The sequence below is a fragment of the Cherax quadricarinatus genome, chromosome 28 (assembly GCF_038502225.1).
Source record: "Cherax quadricarinatus isolate ZL_2023a chromosome 28, ASM3850222v1, whole genome shotgun sequence".
Taxonomy (NCBI): Eukaryota; Metazoa; Arthropoda; class Malacostraca; order Decapoda; family Parastacidae; genus Cherax; species Cherax quadricarinatus.
Genome location: NC_091319.1, coordinates 1657193 through 1674988, shown reverse-complemented (window position 1 = coordinate 1674988; position 17796 = coordinate 1657193). Strand labels below are relative to the sequence as shown.

At 44.7% G+C, this 17796-nt stretch overlaps 1 protein-coding gene across 1 annotated transcript in view; it reads left to right on the top strand.

Moving 5' to 3' along the window:
• Positions 1 to 17796, top strand: part of LOC138853310 (uncharacterized) — a 72654-nt gene that overhangs the window by 35 nt on the left and 54823 nt on the right. Inside the window, exon 2 of the mRNA XM_070089299.1 lies at positions 9662 to 9937. Coding sequence (XP_069945400.1) covers positions 9880 to 9937 — 58 coding nt within the window. The 5' untranslated portion in view covers positions 9662 to 9879. The remainder of the gene's footprint in view (positions 1 to 9661; positions 9938 to 17796) is intronic.

Genomic DNA, 17796 nt, shown 5'->3' with positions numbered 1-17796 from the left:
CTCAAACACACACACACACACACACACACACACACACACACACACGGTGAATTTAACCAACTGTTACAGCTTAACGGTAACCAAATAAAAAACATTTAACATCATTGTTAAGTTGAATGTGATAAGTTATAATGGCGGTGTTTATAACATAGTAAGAACTGCATGGTGTGATTACTGAAGTCCAGGAGAAGCGCTAAACCATGAGGAGTCATACAGTGCCACGGCGAAGCTTAAGAGCAATGATGTGGTGACCTTCCAGCAGTGATGTAGTTGACCTTTCAGCAGTGATTCAGTGACATTCCAGCAGCAATGTAGTTGATCTTCCAGCAGTAATGTGACCGTCCAGCAGTGATGTGACCTTCCAGCAGTGATGTAGTGACCTTCCAACAGCGATGTAGCTGACCTTCCAGCAGTGATGTAGTGACCTTCCAGCATCGATGTAGACCTTCCAGCAGCGATGTAGTTGATCTTCCAGAAGTAATGTGACCTTCCAGCAGTGATGTAGTTGACTTTCCAGCAGTGATGTAGTTGACTTTCCAGCAGTGATGTAGTTGATCTTCCAGCAGTGATGTAGTTGATCTTCCAGCAGTGATGTAGTTGACTTTCCAGCAGTGATGTAGTTGATCTTCCAGCAGTGATGAAGTTGACCTTCCAGTGATGTGACCTAGCAGTGATATAGTTGATCTTCCAGCAGTGATCTGACCTTCCAGCAGTGATGTAGTGACCTTCCAGCAGTGATGTAGTTTACCTTCCAGCAGTGATGTAGTGACCTTCCAGCAGTGATGTAGTGACCTTCCAGCAGTGATGTAGTGACCTTCCAGCAGTGTAGTGACCTAGCAGTGATGTAGTGACCTTCCAGCAGTGATGTAGCTGATCTTCCAGCAGTGATGTAGTTGACCTTCAGGCAGTGATGTAGTTGATCTTCCAGCAGTGATGTGACCTTCCAGCAGTCATGTAATGGCTTTCCAGCAGTGATGTAGTTGACCTTCCAGCTGTGATGTAGTGACCTTCCAGCAGTGATGTAGCTGATCTTCCAGCAGTGATGTAGTTGACCCTCCAGCAGGGATGTAGTTGACCTTCCAGCAGTGATGTAGTGACCTTCCAGCAGTGATGTAGCTGACCTTCCTTCAGTGACCTTCCATCAGTGATGTAGTTGACCTTCCAGCTGTGATGTAGTGACCTTCCAGCAGTGATGTAGCTGATCTTCCAGCAGTGATGTAGTTGACTCTCCAGCAGGGATGTAGTTGACCTTCCAGCAGTGATGTAGTGACCTTCCAGCAGTGATGTAGCTGATCTTCCAGGAGTTTACCTGGAGTTTACCTGGAGAGAGTTCCGGGGGTCAACGCCCCCGCGGCCCGGTCTGTGACCAGGCCTCCTGGTGGATCAGAGCCTGATCAACCAGGCTGTTACTGCTGGCTGCACGCAAACCAACGTACGAGCCACAGCCCGGCTGGTCAGGAACCGACTTTAGGTGCTTGTCCAGTGCCAGCTTGAAGACTGCCAGGGGTCTGTTGGTAATTTCCCTTATGTATGCTGGGAGGCAGTTGAACAGTCTCGGGCCCCTGACACTTATTGTATGGTCTCTTAACGTGCTAGTGACACCCCTGCTTTTCATTGGGGGGATGTTGCATCGTCTGCCAAGTCTTTTGCTTTCGTAGTGAGTGCTCCCAGTAATTGAGGTGTTTTATCTCCGTTATGCGCGCCGTGAAGGTTCTCTGTACATTTTCTAGGTCAGCAATTTCACCTGCCTTGAAAGGTGCTGTTAGTGTGCAGCAATATTCCAGCCTAGATAAAACAAGTGACCTGAAGAGTGTCATCATGGGCTTGGCATCCCTAGTTTTGAAGGTTCTCATTATCCATCCTGTCATTTTTCTAGCAGATGCGATTGATACAATGTTATGGTCCTTGAAGGTGAGATCCTCCGACATGATCACTCCCAGGTCTTTGACGTTGGTGTTTCGCTCTATTTTGTGGCCAGAATTTGTTTTGTACTCTGATGAAGATTTAATTTCCTCGTGTTTACCATATCTGAGTAATTGAAATTTCTCATCGTTGAACTTCATATTGTTTTTTGCAGCCCACTGAAAGATTTGGTTGATGTCCGCCTGGAGCCTTGCAGTGTCTGCAATGGAAGACACTGTCATGCAGATTCGGGTGTCATCTGCAAAGGAAGACACGGTGCTATGGGTGACATCCTTGTCTATGTCAGATATGAGGATGAGGAACAAGATGGGAGCGAGTACTGTGCCTTTTGGAACAGAGCTTTTCACCGTAGCTGCCTCGGACTTTACTCTGTTGACTACTACTCTCTGTGTTCTGTTAGTGAGAAAATTATAGATCCATCGACCGACTTTTCCTGTTATTCCTTTAGCACGCATTTTGTGCGCTATTACGCCATGGTCACACTTGTCGAAGGCTTTTGCAAAGTCTGTATATATTACATCTGCATTCTTTTTGTCTTCTAGTGCATCTAGGACCTTGTAGTGATCCAATAGTTGAGACAGACAGGAGCGACCTGTTCTAAACCCATATTGCCCTGGGTTGTGTAATTTATGGTTTTCTAGATGGGTGGTGATCTTGCTTCTTAGGACCCTTTCAAAGATTTTTATGATATGGGATGTTAGTGCTATCGGTCTGTAGTTCTTTGCTATTGCTTTACTGCCCCCTTTGTGGAGTGGGGCTATGTCTGTTGTTTTTAGTACCTGTGGGACAACCCCCGTGTCCATGCTCCCTCTCCATAGGATGGTAAAAGCTCGTGATAGGGGCTTCTTGCAGTTCTTGATGAACACGGAGTTCCATGAGTCTGGCCCTGGGGCAGAGTGCATGGGCATGTCATTTATCGCCTGTTCGAAGTCATTTGGCGTCAGGATAACATCAGATAGGCTTGTGTTAACCAAATTCTGTGGCTCTCTCATAAAAAATTCATTTTGATCTTCGACTCTCAGTCTGGTTAGCGGCTTGCTAAAAACTGAGTCATATTGAGGCTTGAGTAGCTCACTCATTTCCTTGCTGTCATCTGTGTAGGACCCATCTTGTTTAAGTAGGGGCCCAATACTGGACGTTGTTCTCGACTTTGATTTGGCATAGGAGAAGATATACTTTGGGTTTCTTTCGATTTCATTTATGACTTTTAGTTCTTCCCGCGATTCCTGACTCCTATAAGATTCCTTTAGCTTAAGTTCGATGCTTGCTATTTCTCTGACCAGTGTCTCCCTACGCATTTCAGATATATTGACCTCTTTTAGCCGCTTTGCTATTCTTTTCCGTCGCCTGTAAAGGGAGCGTCTGTCTCTTTCTATTTTACATCTACTCCTCCTTTTTCTTAGAGGAATAAGCCTTGTGCATACATCGAGTGCCACTGAGTTAATCTGTTCTAGGCATAAGTTGGGGTCTGTGTTGCTTAGTGTATCTTCCCAGCTTATATCGGTTAGGACTTGGTTTACTTGGTCCCGCTTTATGTTTTTGTTATTGAAGTTGAATTTGGTAAATGCTCCCTCGTGACTAATCTCATTATGTCGGTCTGGGGCTCTGCGCATTCATGTCTGAACCTCAATTATGTTGTGATCTGAGTATATTGTTTTTGATATGGTGACATTTCGTATCAGATCATCATTGTTAGTGAAGATGAGGTCTTGTGTATTCTCAAGTCTAGTAGGCTCTATTATTTGCTGGGTTAAATTGAATTTTGTGCAGAGATTTAAAAGCTCGTGTGAGTGTGAGTTTTCATCAGAGCTGCCTCCTGGTGTTATTACTGCAACAATATTATTTGCTATATTCCTCCATTTTAGGTGCCTTAAGTTGAAATCCCCCAGGAGCATGTTGGGTGGAGGAGCTGGCAGATTTTCCAGACAGTGGCCAATTTTTAACAGCTGTTTCTGGAATTGCTGGGATGTTGCATCCGGAGGCTTGTAGACTACCACAATGACTAGGTTTTGGTTCTCGATCTTTACTGCTAAAACTTCCACTACATCATTTGAGGCATTAAGCAGTTCTGTGCAAACAAGTGACTCTACAATGTACAGGCCAACCTCCCCCTCCCCCTCCTTTTGCCTGTTCACTCTGTCGCATCTGTATAGGTTGTAACCTGGGATTCATATTTCGTTGTCCAAGTGATCCTTTATGTGGGTCTCAGTGAAAGCCGCGAACATTGCCTTTGCCTCTGCAAGCAGTCCACGGATGAAAGGTATTTTGTTGTTTGTTGCTGGCTTTAGACCCTGTATATTTGCAAAGAAGAATGTCATCGGACTGGTGGTATTGTTGGTACTGGTGGGGAATTTTTTTCCGGCATTAGTATCTGTATCTGTTGGTTTGGAGTGGAGGCCATCGACTGTGGCTCCACTCCTGGAATGACTGGATTTGGTGTACGATTTCTGCCATTTCCTGCCAGTTTTTTTTCCTTCCAGTGTAGTTGACCTTCCAGCAGTGATGTACTTGACCTTCTAGCAGTGATGTAGTGACCTTCTAGCAGTGATGTAGCTGATCTTCCAGCAGTGATGTAGTTGACCTTCCAGCAGTGATGTAGTTGACCTTCCAGCAGTGATGTAGTTGACCTTCCAGCAGTGATGTAGTTACCTTCCAGTAGTGATATAGCTGATCTTCCAGCAGTGATGTAGTGACCTTTCAGCAGTGATGTAGTTGACCTTCTAACGGTGTAGTTGACCTAGCAATGATGTAGTGACCTTTCAGCAGTGATGTAGTTAACCTTCCGGCAGTGATGTAGTGACCTTCCAGCAGTGATGTAGTTGACGTTCCAGCAGTGTAGTTAATCTTCCAACAGTGATGTAGTTAACCTTCCAGCAGAGTTGTAGTGATCTTCCAGCAGTGATGTAGTTGACCTTCCAGCAGTGATGTAGTTAATCTTCCAGCAGTGATGTAGTTGACCTTCAAGCAGTGATGTAGTTGACCTTCCAGCAGTGATGTATTTAATCTTCCAGCAGTGATGTAGTTGACCTTCAAGCAGTGATGTAGCTGACCTTCCAAAAGTGATGTAGTGACCTTCCAGCAGTGATGGAGTTGACCTTCCAGCAGTGATGTAGTTGACCTTCCAGCAGCGATGTAATTGACCTTCCAGCAGTGATGTAGTTGACCTTCCAGCAGAGATGTAGTTGACCTTCAGACAGTGATGTAGTTGACCTTCAAGCAGTGATGTAGTTGACCTTCAAGCAATGATGTAGTTGACCTTCAAGCAATGATGCAGTGACCTTCCAGCAGTGGTGTAGACCTTCCAGCAGTGATGTAGACCTTCCAGCAGTGATGTATTTGACCTTCCAGCAGTGATGTAGTGACCTTCCAGCACTGATGTAGTTAATCTTCCAGCAGTGATGTATTTGACCTTTCAGCAGTGATGTAGTAACCTTCCAGCATTGATGTGATTGACCCTCCAGCATTGACGAGGTGACCTTTCAGCAGTGACCTTTCAGAAATGTAGTGACCTTTCAGCAGTGAAGTAGTGACCTTTCAGCAGTGAAGTAGTGACCTTCCAGCAGTGAAGTAGTGACCTTCCAGCAGTGAAGTAGTGACCTTCCAGCAGTGAAGTAGTGACCTTCCAGCAGTGACGTAGTGACCTTCCAGCAGTGACGTAGTGAGGTTTGAACGCATCCAACATATATTAGCTCTCTCTTCCTCTCTACTCACCAACTTTCTTCACTGTTCTGCGCTGTCTGAATGTCCTTCCTACATTCTTTTGATTTGTATAACTTAACCTCAAAATGACAACACTCAAATACACACACAAACACACATTCACACAGACATTCACCCAGACAAACACACACACACACACACACACACACACACACACACACACACACACACACACATATTGGAGTATGCGGCACCAGTTTGGAACCCACACCTAGCCAAGCACGTAAAGAAACTAGAGAAAGTGCAAAGGTTTGCAACAAGACTAGTCCCAGAGCTAAGAGGTATGTCCTACGAGGAGAGGTTAAGGGAAATCAACCTGACGACACTGGAGGACAGGAGAGATAGGGGGGACATGATAACGACATACAAAATACTGAGAGGAATTGACAAGGTGGACAAAGACAGGATGTTCCAGAGATTGGACACAGTAACAAGGGGACACAGTTGGAAGCTGAAGACACAGATGAATCACAGGGATGTTAGGAAGTATTTCTTCAGCCACAGAGTAGTCAGTAAGTGGAATAGTTTGGGAAGCGATGTAGTGGAGGCAGGATCCATACATAGCTTTAAGCAGAGGTATGATAAAGCTCACGGCTCAGGGAGAGTGACCTAGTAGCGATCAGTGAAGAGGCGGGGCCAGGAGCTCGGACTCGACCCCCGCAACCTCAACTAGGTGAGTACAACTAGGTGAGTACACACACACACACACATACACACACACACACACACACACACACACACACACACACACACACACATCAACCAAATAACTGCCGCAGCATATGGGCGCCTGGCAAACCTCAGAACAGCATTCCGACATCTTAATAAGGAATCGTTCAGGACCCTGTACACCGTGTACGTTAGGCCCATATTGGAGTATGCGGCACCAGTTTGGAACCCACACCTAACCAAGCATGTAAAGAAACTAGAGAAAGTGCAAAGGTTTGCAACAAGACTAGTCCCAGAGTTAAGAGGTATGTCCTATGAGGAGAGGTTAAGGGAAATGAACCTGACGACACTGGAGGACAGGAGAGATAGGGGGGACATGATAACGACTTACAAAATACTGAGAGGAATTGACAAGGTGGATAAAGACAGGATGTTCCAGAGACTGGACACAGCAACAAGGGGACACAGTTGGAAGCTGAAGACACAGATGAATCACAGGGATGTTAGGAAGTATTTCTTCAGCCACAGAGTAGTCAGTAAGTGGAATAGTTTGGGAAGCGATGTAGTGGAGGCAGGATCCATACATAGCTTTAAGCAGAGGTATGATAAAGCTCACGGCTCAGGGAGAGTGACCTAGTAGCGATCAGTGAAGAGGCGGGGCCAGGAGCTTGGAATCGACCCCTGCAACCTCAACTAGGTGAGTACAACTAGGTGAGTACACACACACACACACACACACACACAGTTATGATAAGTGTTAAGACACTTTTAACATATTAACCTGTTTGTGTTGCTAATACTGAGAGATCTGTTTTTTCCTTCTAATATGCAAAAAATATATAACAAGTATTTTGATATATTTCGAGGATTTTAATTAGAAAAAACTCTTAAATATTCAGATTTTTTATATAATAGAGATTACCATTTAATATCAGTGTTTATTAGGTATCGGATATTCTTCTTCGCTAATACAGTGAGGGTAATATTCCCTTTCCTTTGATATACTTTTGATGAGTTCCGAGAGTTTTTCATTCCCAGTGCCCGGCCATGGGCCAGGCTAGTCTTGTGCTTGTCTGGTCAACCAGGCTGCTGCTCCTGATGGCCTGCTGAGCCACATATCTATCACAGCCTGGGTAATCTGGCACCTGGTGAAGATACTTTTTCAGTTTCCTCGTGAAATTTCCTGCACTTGTCCCAGCAATGTTTCTGATATCTTCAGTTAAGATGTTGGATAGTCTGGGGTCACGGACGTTGATACAGTGTTCCCATATTGTGCCCACTGCACCTATGCATTTCACTGAGTTTATTTTGCACATTCTCTCATATCCCTCACGACAGTGTGTTGTTATGGCAGTGTGCAGATTTGGGACAAGACCCTTAAGTACTTTCCAGGTATATATTATAATGTATCTCTCTCTTATCCGATCCACTGAGTGCATATTTAAAACTAAGGCGTTCCCAGTAATTTAAATGCATTATTTGCTCTGTGCGGGCCGTAAACGATCATTGTATCTTTTCCAGCTCTGATATTTCTCCTGCCCTGAACAAGGCTGTCACCACTTGAGTGATATTCCAAATCAGAGAGCACCAGCGATTTGAAAAAGTATCACCACTGGCATTATTCCCTTGTTTTGAAAGTTCTCGTTATCCACCCCGTCATCCTCTTGGCTGTCGTGACCTTGGTCTTATTGTGTTCTTTGAAAGAAAGATCAGCTAACATAATTATTTCCAAGTCTTTCACGTGTTCCTTTCGTTCTGTTTGACGATCCTCTTGAGTTTGAATACAGTGTCCCTTTTGCTTTCTTCATTCTTTCCATACCTATGCAGCTGGAACTTATCACCAATGAACGTCATGCTGTTCTCCATTAATCACTGGAAAGTCCTGCTTTTATCATCTTGCAATTTTTCAGTGTCTTCTACCGAAGCGACTTTCATGCTTATTTTGATGTCATCTGCAAATGATGATACAAAACTGTGATGTGTGTTTTTTTTCCTGACTGTTATGAGGATAAGAAACAGCAGAGGTACAAGGACAGTGCCTTGGGGAAGAAATCAAGGACTCTTCACCAGCAGCAAGGCACGACCCTTGAAAAAAGGTGTCAACAGAACTGGATTAACATAGTGACATATCGCTTCACACAGTCCACAAGTTGATAAGGAACCCGGAAGCGGTCTTGTTGATATGCTAAGGTGAAGGATCTTACGTCCTTAGATGAGAGATCCTTACGTGCTTAGATGAGAGAGCCTTACGTCCTTCGATAAGAGCCTTACGTCCTTAGATGGAAGATCCTTACGTCCTTAGATGAGAGATCCTTACGTCCTTAGTTGAAGGAGTTTTCATCATCAGATATCCTCACATCACAACAAATTAGAATAAGAAAACAAGGTTCAGTATTTGCAGTGTGTGTTTTATAGTGGTAACCAGATTGGTAGATATCCATTTCTGTTAACTGAAGTACAGAAAAAACAATCATTATTATTACCCTGGCTCCAGAATCGAGTCTCTTCGATTAGAAAATATTACGAACGTTTGCACCGTAAATTACAAAAGTCTGACATAATTCATCAAAGAGCGCAGCGTCAGATTAATGGATAGACAAGAAGGGAGAAGCAAGACAGCATATTCATGGTGCAATTATGGTCGCGAGAGAGAGAGTGCCAGCCTGCTCACTCTTGCTTGTAGGATTGCCAGACAGGCAGGCAGGCAAGTAAGCAAGCAGGCAGGCAAGTTAGCAAACAGGCAGGCAAGCAGCCAGGCAGGCAGAGATGAATACAGGCCGGCAGGCAGGTAGCAAGACAGAGGAAGATAGGAATGGGCAGGAAGGTAGAGTAAATGGTAAGCAAGCAGAAGAGCAGGTATACTGACACCTAGGAAGGCAGGCTGACAAGCAGATAAGCAGGCACGCAAGCAGGCAGAGATAGAGAAAAGTAGGCGGAGAGACACGGACAGGCAGAGGCAGGCTTGCAGATAAGCAACCAGGTAAGCATCAACAGGAGGAGAAGCAGCAACAACGGCAGCATCATCAGGGTAAGCTCCGCTAAGACACATCAAACACTCACCTGCCCCATCTCACTCAACCAGCAGAGAACATTTATAAAAGATGCAGCAGAGCGTGGCATGCGCTGGCTGCTCACAGACTAACAAAGCCACACTTCACAGAACAACACTTGTCTCAGCCTCCAGAGAGACGCGGTACCTTAACCAGGACATGTGGATAGGCTGTGTTAGGATAAACGAGAAGGAGGTTGAGGAAATAAGGAGATGCGAGATTAGGCGATCAAGACCAAAAACGAATGAGATAATTGATGCTAATTTTCATAAAACTAATCTCTTATTTTATCTTTCTAGGTAGGCGGTTCCCAAGGCATTTTAAGATAATACTGGACGAATGTACAACAAAGAGTAATAACAATAGCAAAACATATTGCAAAAATGTTCCCCTGAAGCTCGCATGTGGACCAAATTGTTAGTGATACACTCAAGTAGAGGACGATTTGAGGCTACGCTTTTCAAGTGAGGAAGAGAAGATTCTGAGCTCCACTTGGGACAGTAATTACTTGCGCACGATGAAGAGGAACTCAACCTTCAGGTATCCGTCCCCTGCTCAAGCTTTATATCTTCCAGGTGAGTACTGATGCTGTTATTTTCTGTATTTGTCAGGCGAGTAATGCTCCTGATATTGTTTACCTGCCATGTGAGTACTTTAGTTGTTGCATTCTATCTATCTGCTTGGTAGACAATGGTGATACTAGAGTCTACTAGCCTGGTGAGCGCTCGAGTTGCCACTGTCGACTTGTCGGAAAAAGAAAGGAAATTGGAAAAAAATCCGAAGAAACCAATAGGTCAGTGTTTTTTTATAATAGAAATATTCGTGCTACCACACACACACACGCAACAACCAATACACATAGAAAATCAGCTGGAATCTGCTAGAATTGTAAGAATGCGTCACAGATACAACAAGGCAGACAGGATTGGATGGACTGTATTTTCTTGAACGGCAGAAAAGCCTTTGATATAGTACCAGAGAACAGTCTAGAAATTTGGAAATTACAAGCGGGTTAAAAGAAAGTTCTCCAGTGGGTCAAAGAGTACCTAGATAACAAAATGTAGAAAGTAAGAGTGAGGAACGAGACATCAGAATGGGAAAGAGTAAAAAATGGGGTTCCGCAAGGATTAGGACATGCTCATCAACCCAACAGAAAAGACCTTGATTCTAGAAGTATGAAGAGATTATGCTCGAGGAAATTAGTAATGGTTATTATCTGAGCCTGCAAGGACACAACATACACTGTTCAGGGAGGACTAAAAGAAAAAACGACTTCCAACATGAAAGACATCTATCCTGAACTCTAGGAATGCGTCCTACAACCGAGCATGGAATGACTACTGAGCCTCAGTTGACCAATGAAGGAACTTCGTTTCACACGGGAAAGACAGTATATGAACCAGAGTGCCAGTCTTGTTGCAGTTCCAAAAAAAAAAAAAAAAGTGCAAATCTAACTCAGTTTTCCATGGCATACCTGCAGGAGCTAGTCAGACGATATACAATAGAAGCTCTGGAGAAAAAATTCGAAATGTCTCAGTGCAAAGCTGAATCCCCAGGTGATGTACGTGATCCAGGACCATTAGCAAGAAGAAGCAACCCCAGATGACCTGACAGTCATGCTCAAGCCTAGACCAGCACAGGGGCGCTTAAGTACCATCTAGCGACCTGCTCCCTATCTGTACAGCCTCGAGTCTTCATACCTCACATGGGTTTAGCGCTTCGTATTCCTAATACAGTCTTGTATTAGAGCCAGACACGACGTCGATTATATACAAAGAGAAGCACTAAACCCGTAAGGGTTATACAGCATCTGGGGAATGGGAAGTAATCAGGTTCGAACTGAGAAAGATGAAAGTAGCTCTGACTGCTTGAATCAAGAGTCCGTGAATGGACTAGACCGAGGAGTCGGTTGAGGACCTGGATATACGCATATGGTCTGTGTAAATAAAGAAGAGTTCTAGTGAAAGGTGAATGCACAACTCCGTAGAGTTACACTGTGTTTGTGAAGCACTCTTAAGAGAATAAGTATTATTCATTAAGAAATGTTTGCTTCATTCTCAAATTTCAAATCTCGATTTCTGTATTGATCTGAATATTGATGTCGATATCACTGAGCAGATATTCTTCGTGGTGTGGGATCATGTGTAACTGAATGTTTTAAAAGAACTTAACATGATACTCCCTGCATTTTTTTTTTTTTTTGGAAAAGGGGTACCTCTTTTGGACGGACTTTTTAAAATTAAAGCACATATTTTTAATACGGTAACGTAGACACTTGTAGCAGTAGTATATGACAGGAAAGAAGCAGGCCGCCAGATGCTACTTCAGTGGTATGCGCCGATGTACTGGTCTAGGCTTGAGCATGACTGTCAGGTCATCTGGGGTTGCTTCTCCTTGCTGGTGGTCCTGGATCACGTACATCACCTGGGGATTCAGCACTGAGACATTCTGAAAATTTCCTCCAGAGCTTTTACTGTATATCGTCTGACTAGCTCCTGCAGATATGCCATGGAAAACCAAGTTATATTTGCGCATTTTTTCGGAACTGCAGCAAGACTGGCAATCAGGTTCATGTACTGTCCTTGGTGTGGAACGGAATTCCTTCACTGGTAGCCAGATACTCAGGGGCCATTTCACGCTTGGCTATGAGAAGCATTGAAAGAGCGCAGGAAGTTGAGAGTCAGACGAAGGACCAAGCCTCCACCACGGAGGATCATCAGATGGAGGATCAAGCCTCCACCATGTCTTCGCGCTGAATGACCCACATGTGTTAGGCGTTTAACATGATTTATTATTATTATTATTATTATTATCTTTCTGCCTGTCTCTCTCTGTCTGTCTCACTCTTCCTACCTACATCAAGCTGCAATGAGGCAGGTGAGGTAATCCAAGACACGGGATACGAACTTCATCCTAAAGTCGGAGAGAAACTTCTCCATTCTTGCTAGAATTCCTCTACGTATTTCTGAGACTTTCCTTGCATCCCTGAAACTCTCCTTGCATCCCTGAAACTCTCATTGCATCCCTGAAACTCTCCTTGCATCCCTGAAACTCTCATTGCATCCCTGAAACTCTCTTTATATCCCTGAGACTCTCCTTGTATCTCAGAGACTCTCCTTGTATCCCTGACTCTCCTTGTATCCGAGACTCTCCTTATATCCCCGACACTCTCCTTGTATCCCCGAGACACTCCTTGTATCCCCGAGACTCTCCTTGTATCCCTGAAACTCTTCTTGTATCCCTGAAACTCTTCTTGTATCCTTGAAACTACTTTTATCCCTGGCACTCTCCTTGTATCCCTGACACTCTTTGTATCCCTGACACTCTCCTTGTATCCCTGACACTCTCCTTGTATCCCTGACACCACTCTCCTTGTATCCCTGACACCACTCTCCTTGTATCCCTGACACCACTCTCCTTGTATCTCTGACACTATCCTTGTATCCCTGACACTCCTTGTATCCCTTACACTCTCCTTGTATCTCCATGTGAAGCGTTAAGCCCGTATGCCGGAACAGGCCATAGAACTGAGGTTCCCAATCGGTATCCAATTAAAAAAAAACACGGAACGGGTGAGGATTGAACCCATGGCAAGTGAGTTTGTTTGTAATCGTCTGATTACGATCTCGTGAGTCATGGAAGTCCATTAGTGGTCCATGGAGGCTTTTTTTTTTTGGTGGTCCACAGGGACATTAAGATCAATGTCACGCGGCGTGAGCAGGTTCGTCGTCCAGCAAACATTCCCATACAATAGCTGAGGTTGGTAGCACAACACTGCATCTGGTACTGAACCTTTGATAAGCTGCCGTCGTTGTGCTGCTGTGTCGTTCATCCTGTGTCGTTCATCCTGTGTCGTTCATCCTGTGTCGTTCATCCTGTGTTGTTGAACATGTGGAGTGTGGCTTGATTATAGTTTCTACTGTACAACCAGTTTAACTCCTTCAGTGTGGCCTTCTGTACCACAGATTTTCTGTTCTCAATGACAAACATTTGTTACATGTGTAACATTTTTAGAAAATGATCGTGATGTGACAGGAGATTCCATCACCTGATCAGCAAAACAATGCTGTGTAAATCACGTATTTAGAGAGCTGCAGCAAATCTTGCTTCTCTAGCGCTCTCTCAGCTATTGGTGTTAGCGCGATACATGCTGAAGGAGATTTCAAAAGCGAGTTTCTATTTTTTTAACTCATTTTATACCACAACAAAGACTGAAGATGTGTTTGAAACTGTTAACAATTTTTTTTGAAGAACTTGGGTTGGGCTCATCATTAGGTTTCCAAACGTCGGTGAAACAACGCGCTCTAACGGTAACCGGAGTTCATTGCTACATTCACAGGGAAACGCTGCCATCAAAAATTTTGCTGGAACAACTGAACGCAATTTTCAAAGGGCTGGTGAACACCAGGCTCTTCAAAAGATTTTGCCAGGACAGGGATTCCGACTTTGATGTGTTGCTCTTCTTTACTTCTGTACGGTGGTTGTCAGCAACGTATTCAACAGAATTTTTCAGTCTAGAAAAGAGATGCTTTTATTTCTCCATGCTCAGGGGAAAGAGGAATTCCGAAAGTGTCGACGCAGTCAGATCTACAACTTGAGTATCTTGTCAATATTTTTGGAATCTTGAACAGAGTGAATCTTCAGCTTCAAGGAAAAGATGCAAATCTCTTTTCTCAGTGAGCTATTATGGCAGCTTTCTTAACAAATTGGAACGCTGAACCGTAAGAGTAGAAGGTAATAATAGGATTCAGTTTCCATGTATGGATGGCATTGTCAGGAGCAAGGAAAAAATACGGACTTAAATTCTATGGAAGCTACGAGACGAAATTCAGTGATACTTTCTGGAGGTGGAGATGCCAAGGAATCCATTCACAACAGATTTTAATATTGTTTCAGAGGATCTGCAGGAGGATTTTTTAATCTAAAAAAAAGGGGGGGGGGGATTTGGCGGCTCAAGACGTTTACCAGTAGTTGATCATGTAGATATTTTTGGCCACCATGACTGGGAGTTACTCAACTCTCTCAGCACATGCAATCAGATTTCTATTGATGATTACATCAACGTATATGTGTGAAACTGGCTTTTCGTGTTTGTTGCACATTAAGTACAAACAAAGGAATCGGCTTGCAGTGGAAAGCGACATTGGTTGTGTATTATCAAGTACCATTCCGAACACTGAAAACCTTGTCAGTGAGAATGTAATCCAAAAATCGGTTAAGAAATAAACTAGAAATTAAATTAAAAATAAGTTAGCAGGTTACTCAATTTGATAATTTCTTAAAGGTGGTGGTGGTCCACGAATTTTTTTTTCATTGGCCTGGTGGTCCATGAACTGAAAAAAACTGAGAACCATTACCATAGTGTATGCCGGTCGAATGCTACATATGCTCTGGAATTATGCTCCAATATGATTCGATAGAAAATGACAAATTATATCTTAGTGCAATGGAGAGAATAGTGGTAGGAAGGACACAGAGACAGCCATGGATCCTGAGGGTAGGACCCTCTCTCACACTGAAGGATTACGTGTTTCCTGAAGATGGTGAGAGGAGGGGGATAATCCTTGTTGGGGTGGGTGGGGGATCCTTGCTGTGGTGGTGTTCCTTCATGTAGTGAGGGGGGGGGGATCCTTGCTGTGGTGGTGTTCCTTCCTGTAGTGAGGGCGGGGATCCTTGCTGGTGTTTGTAAAGTCTGCATGATCACGTTGGGGATCCAGAGTGCTCCTGATCTGTTGCTCAGAGGTATGGAGGGAGAGAGTGAGAGAACAGGCAATAATATATATGACTGTGTCCACTTTGGGCAGTAAAATATGTTCGAGTTTGTACAGGAAATAATATATGTTTGGAAAATTTTGTCTTATGGACGGTTATATTTTGTTAAGTGATTTAGTATACAGTGTTACTTTTCAATTAAGGGCGATTTAAAAACTTCACCTTTTATGGATTGTATAAAAGTATAGGACTATATGATTAATGTATAGGATTATACTATTATACTAATGTATAAGTTAGTACAATCCTAATGAATTTCACTTAAAGTATACGAATGGTCAGTGGTACAAACTAACTTGGATATAATGCAGAAAATATAATTACTACTGTGTATTTCCAATACCACTACCACCAGCACCACTACCACCAGCACCACTACCACCAGCACCACTACCACCAGCACCACTACCACTAGCACCACTACCACCAGTACCACTACCACCAGCACCACTACCACCAGCACCACTACCACCAGCACTACTACCACCAGCACCACTACCACCAGCACCACTACCACCAGCACCACTACCACCAGCACCACTACCACCAGCACCACTACCACCAGTACCACCGGTACTACTACCACCAGTACCACTACCACCAGCACCACTACCACCAGCACCACTACCACCAGTACCACTACCACCAGTACCACTACCACCAGCACCACTACCACCAGCACCACTACCACCAGTACCACTACCACCAGCACCACTACCACCAGCACCACTACCACCAGTACCACTACCACCAGTACCACTACCACCAGTACCACTACCACCAGTACCAGTACCACCAGCACCATAACCACCAGTACCACTACCACCAGTACCACTACCACCAGCACCACTACCACCAGCACCACTACCACCAGCACCACTACCACCAGTACCACTACCACCAGCACCACTACCACCAGCACCACTACCACCAGTACCACTACCAGCACCACTACCACCAGCTCCACTACCCCCAGCACCACTACCCCCAGTACCACTACCACCAGTACCACTACCACCAGCACCACTACCACCAGTACCAGTACCACCAGTACCAGTACCACCAGCACCACTACCACCAGCACCACTACCACCAGAACCACTACCACCAGTACCACTACCACCAGCACCACTACCATTAATACAAGTACCACCAGTACCACTACCACCAATACCAGTACCACTACCACCAGTACCACTACCACCAATACCAGTACCGCCAGTACCACTACCACCAGTACCACAACCACCAGTATCAGTACCACCAATACCAGTACCACTACCACTACCACCAGCACCACTACCATTAATACAAGTACCACCAGTACCACTACCACCAATACCAGTACCACTACCACCAGTACCACTACCACCAATACCAGTACCGCCAGTACCATTACCACCAGTACCACTACCACTAATACCAGTACCACCAGTACCACAAGTACCACCAATACCAGTATCACTACCACCAGTACCAGTATCACTACCACTAGTACCATTACCACCAATACCAGTACCACTACCACCAGTACCACTACCACCAGTACCGTTACCACCAGTACCACTACCACCAGTACCACTACCACCACCACCACCAGTACCACTACCACAAGTACCACTACCACCAGTACCACAACCTGCAGTACCACTACCACCAGTACCACCATCACCATCACTGCCACCACTACTAACATCCCCACCATTGCCACCGCCACCATCACCACCACCATAAGGACACGTAATATTGCCTGAATTCCACGTTCACCCTTGAAAAATAGCAGCTCCGGGCCACCAGACTGACGCCGGACACTAGGAAATTTCTGCAGGGAGAGAGGAGAGAGAGAGAGAGAGAGAGAGAGAGAGAGAGAGAGAGAGAGAGAGAGACAACTCGTTAGAAGAATCTAATGACTCGAGATTAGAAGGCAGACTCGGGTAATTGAAAAGACAGACGAACTTCCAAGTCTGGACCTAAAAATGTTTGTTAAAATCTGAACCTTGGCGGAGGCGAGGACAAGACAATGTGGGGAGGCACTTGAGCAAAGCTGATGCAATTGACTTGTGAAATATGTTTTAAATTTAAGGAGAATTCCAAACTTTTAGAAACAATGTAAAGTGGAGAGAGAGAGAGAGAGAGAGAGAGAGAGAGAGAGAGAGAGAGAGAGAGATAGAGAGAGAGAGAGAGAGAGAGAGAGAGAGAGAGAGAGAGAGAGAGAGAGAGAGAGAGAGAGAGAGAGAGAGAGAGAGAGAGAGAGAGAGAGAGAGAGAGAGAGAGAGAGAGAGAGAGAGAGAGAGAGAGAGAGAGAGAGAGAGAGAGAGACAGAGAGAGAGAGAGAGAGAGAGAGAGAGAGAGAGAGAGAGAGAGAGAGAGAGAGAGAGAGAGAGAGACAGAGAGAGAGAGAGAGAGAGAGAGAGAGACAGACAGAGAGACAGAGAGAGAGAGAGAGAGAGAGAGAGAGAGAGAGAGAGAGAGAGAGAGAGAGAGAGAGAGAGAGAGAGACAGAGAGAGCTGCCCTTGAGCCCAAGATTGTTGAGAAGATGTCAGACCAGCTAGCAGCACCTCTAACTCGCATCTTTCAGCACTGCCTAGTACAGTGTAAATGGCCCTCCTCTGGAAAGAGGCAAATGTAGTCCCTGTTCACAAAAAGAAGAGCAGAGCAGAA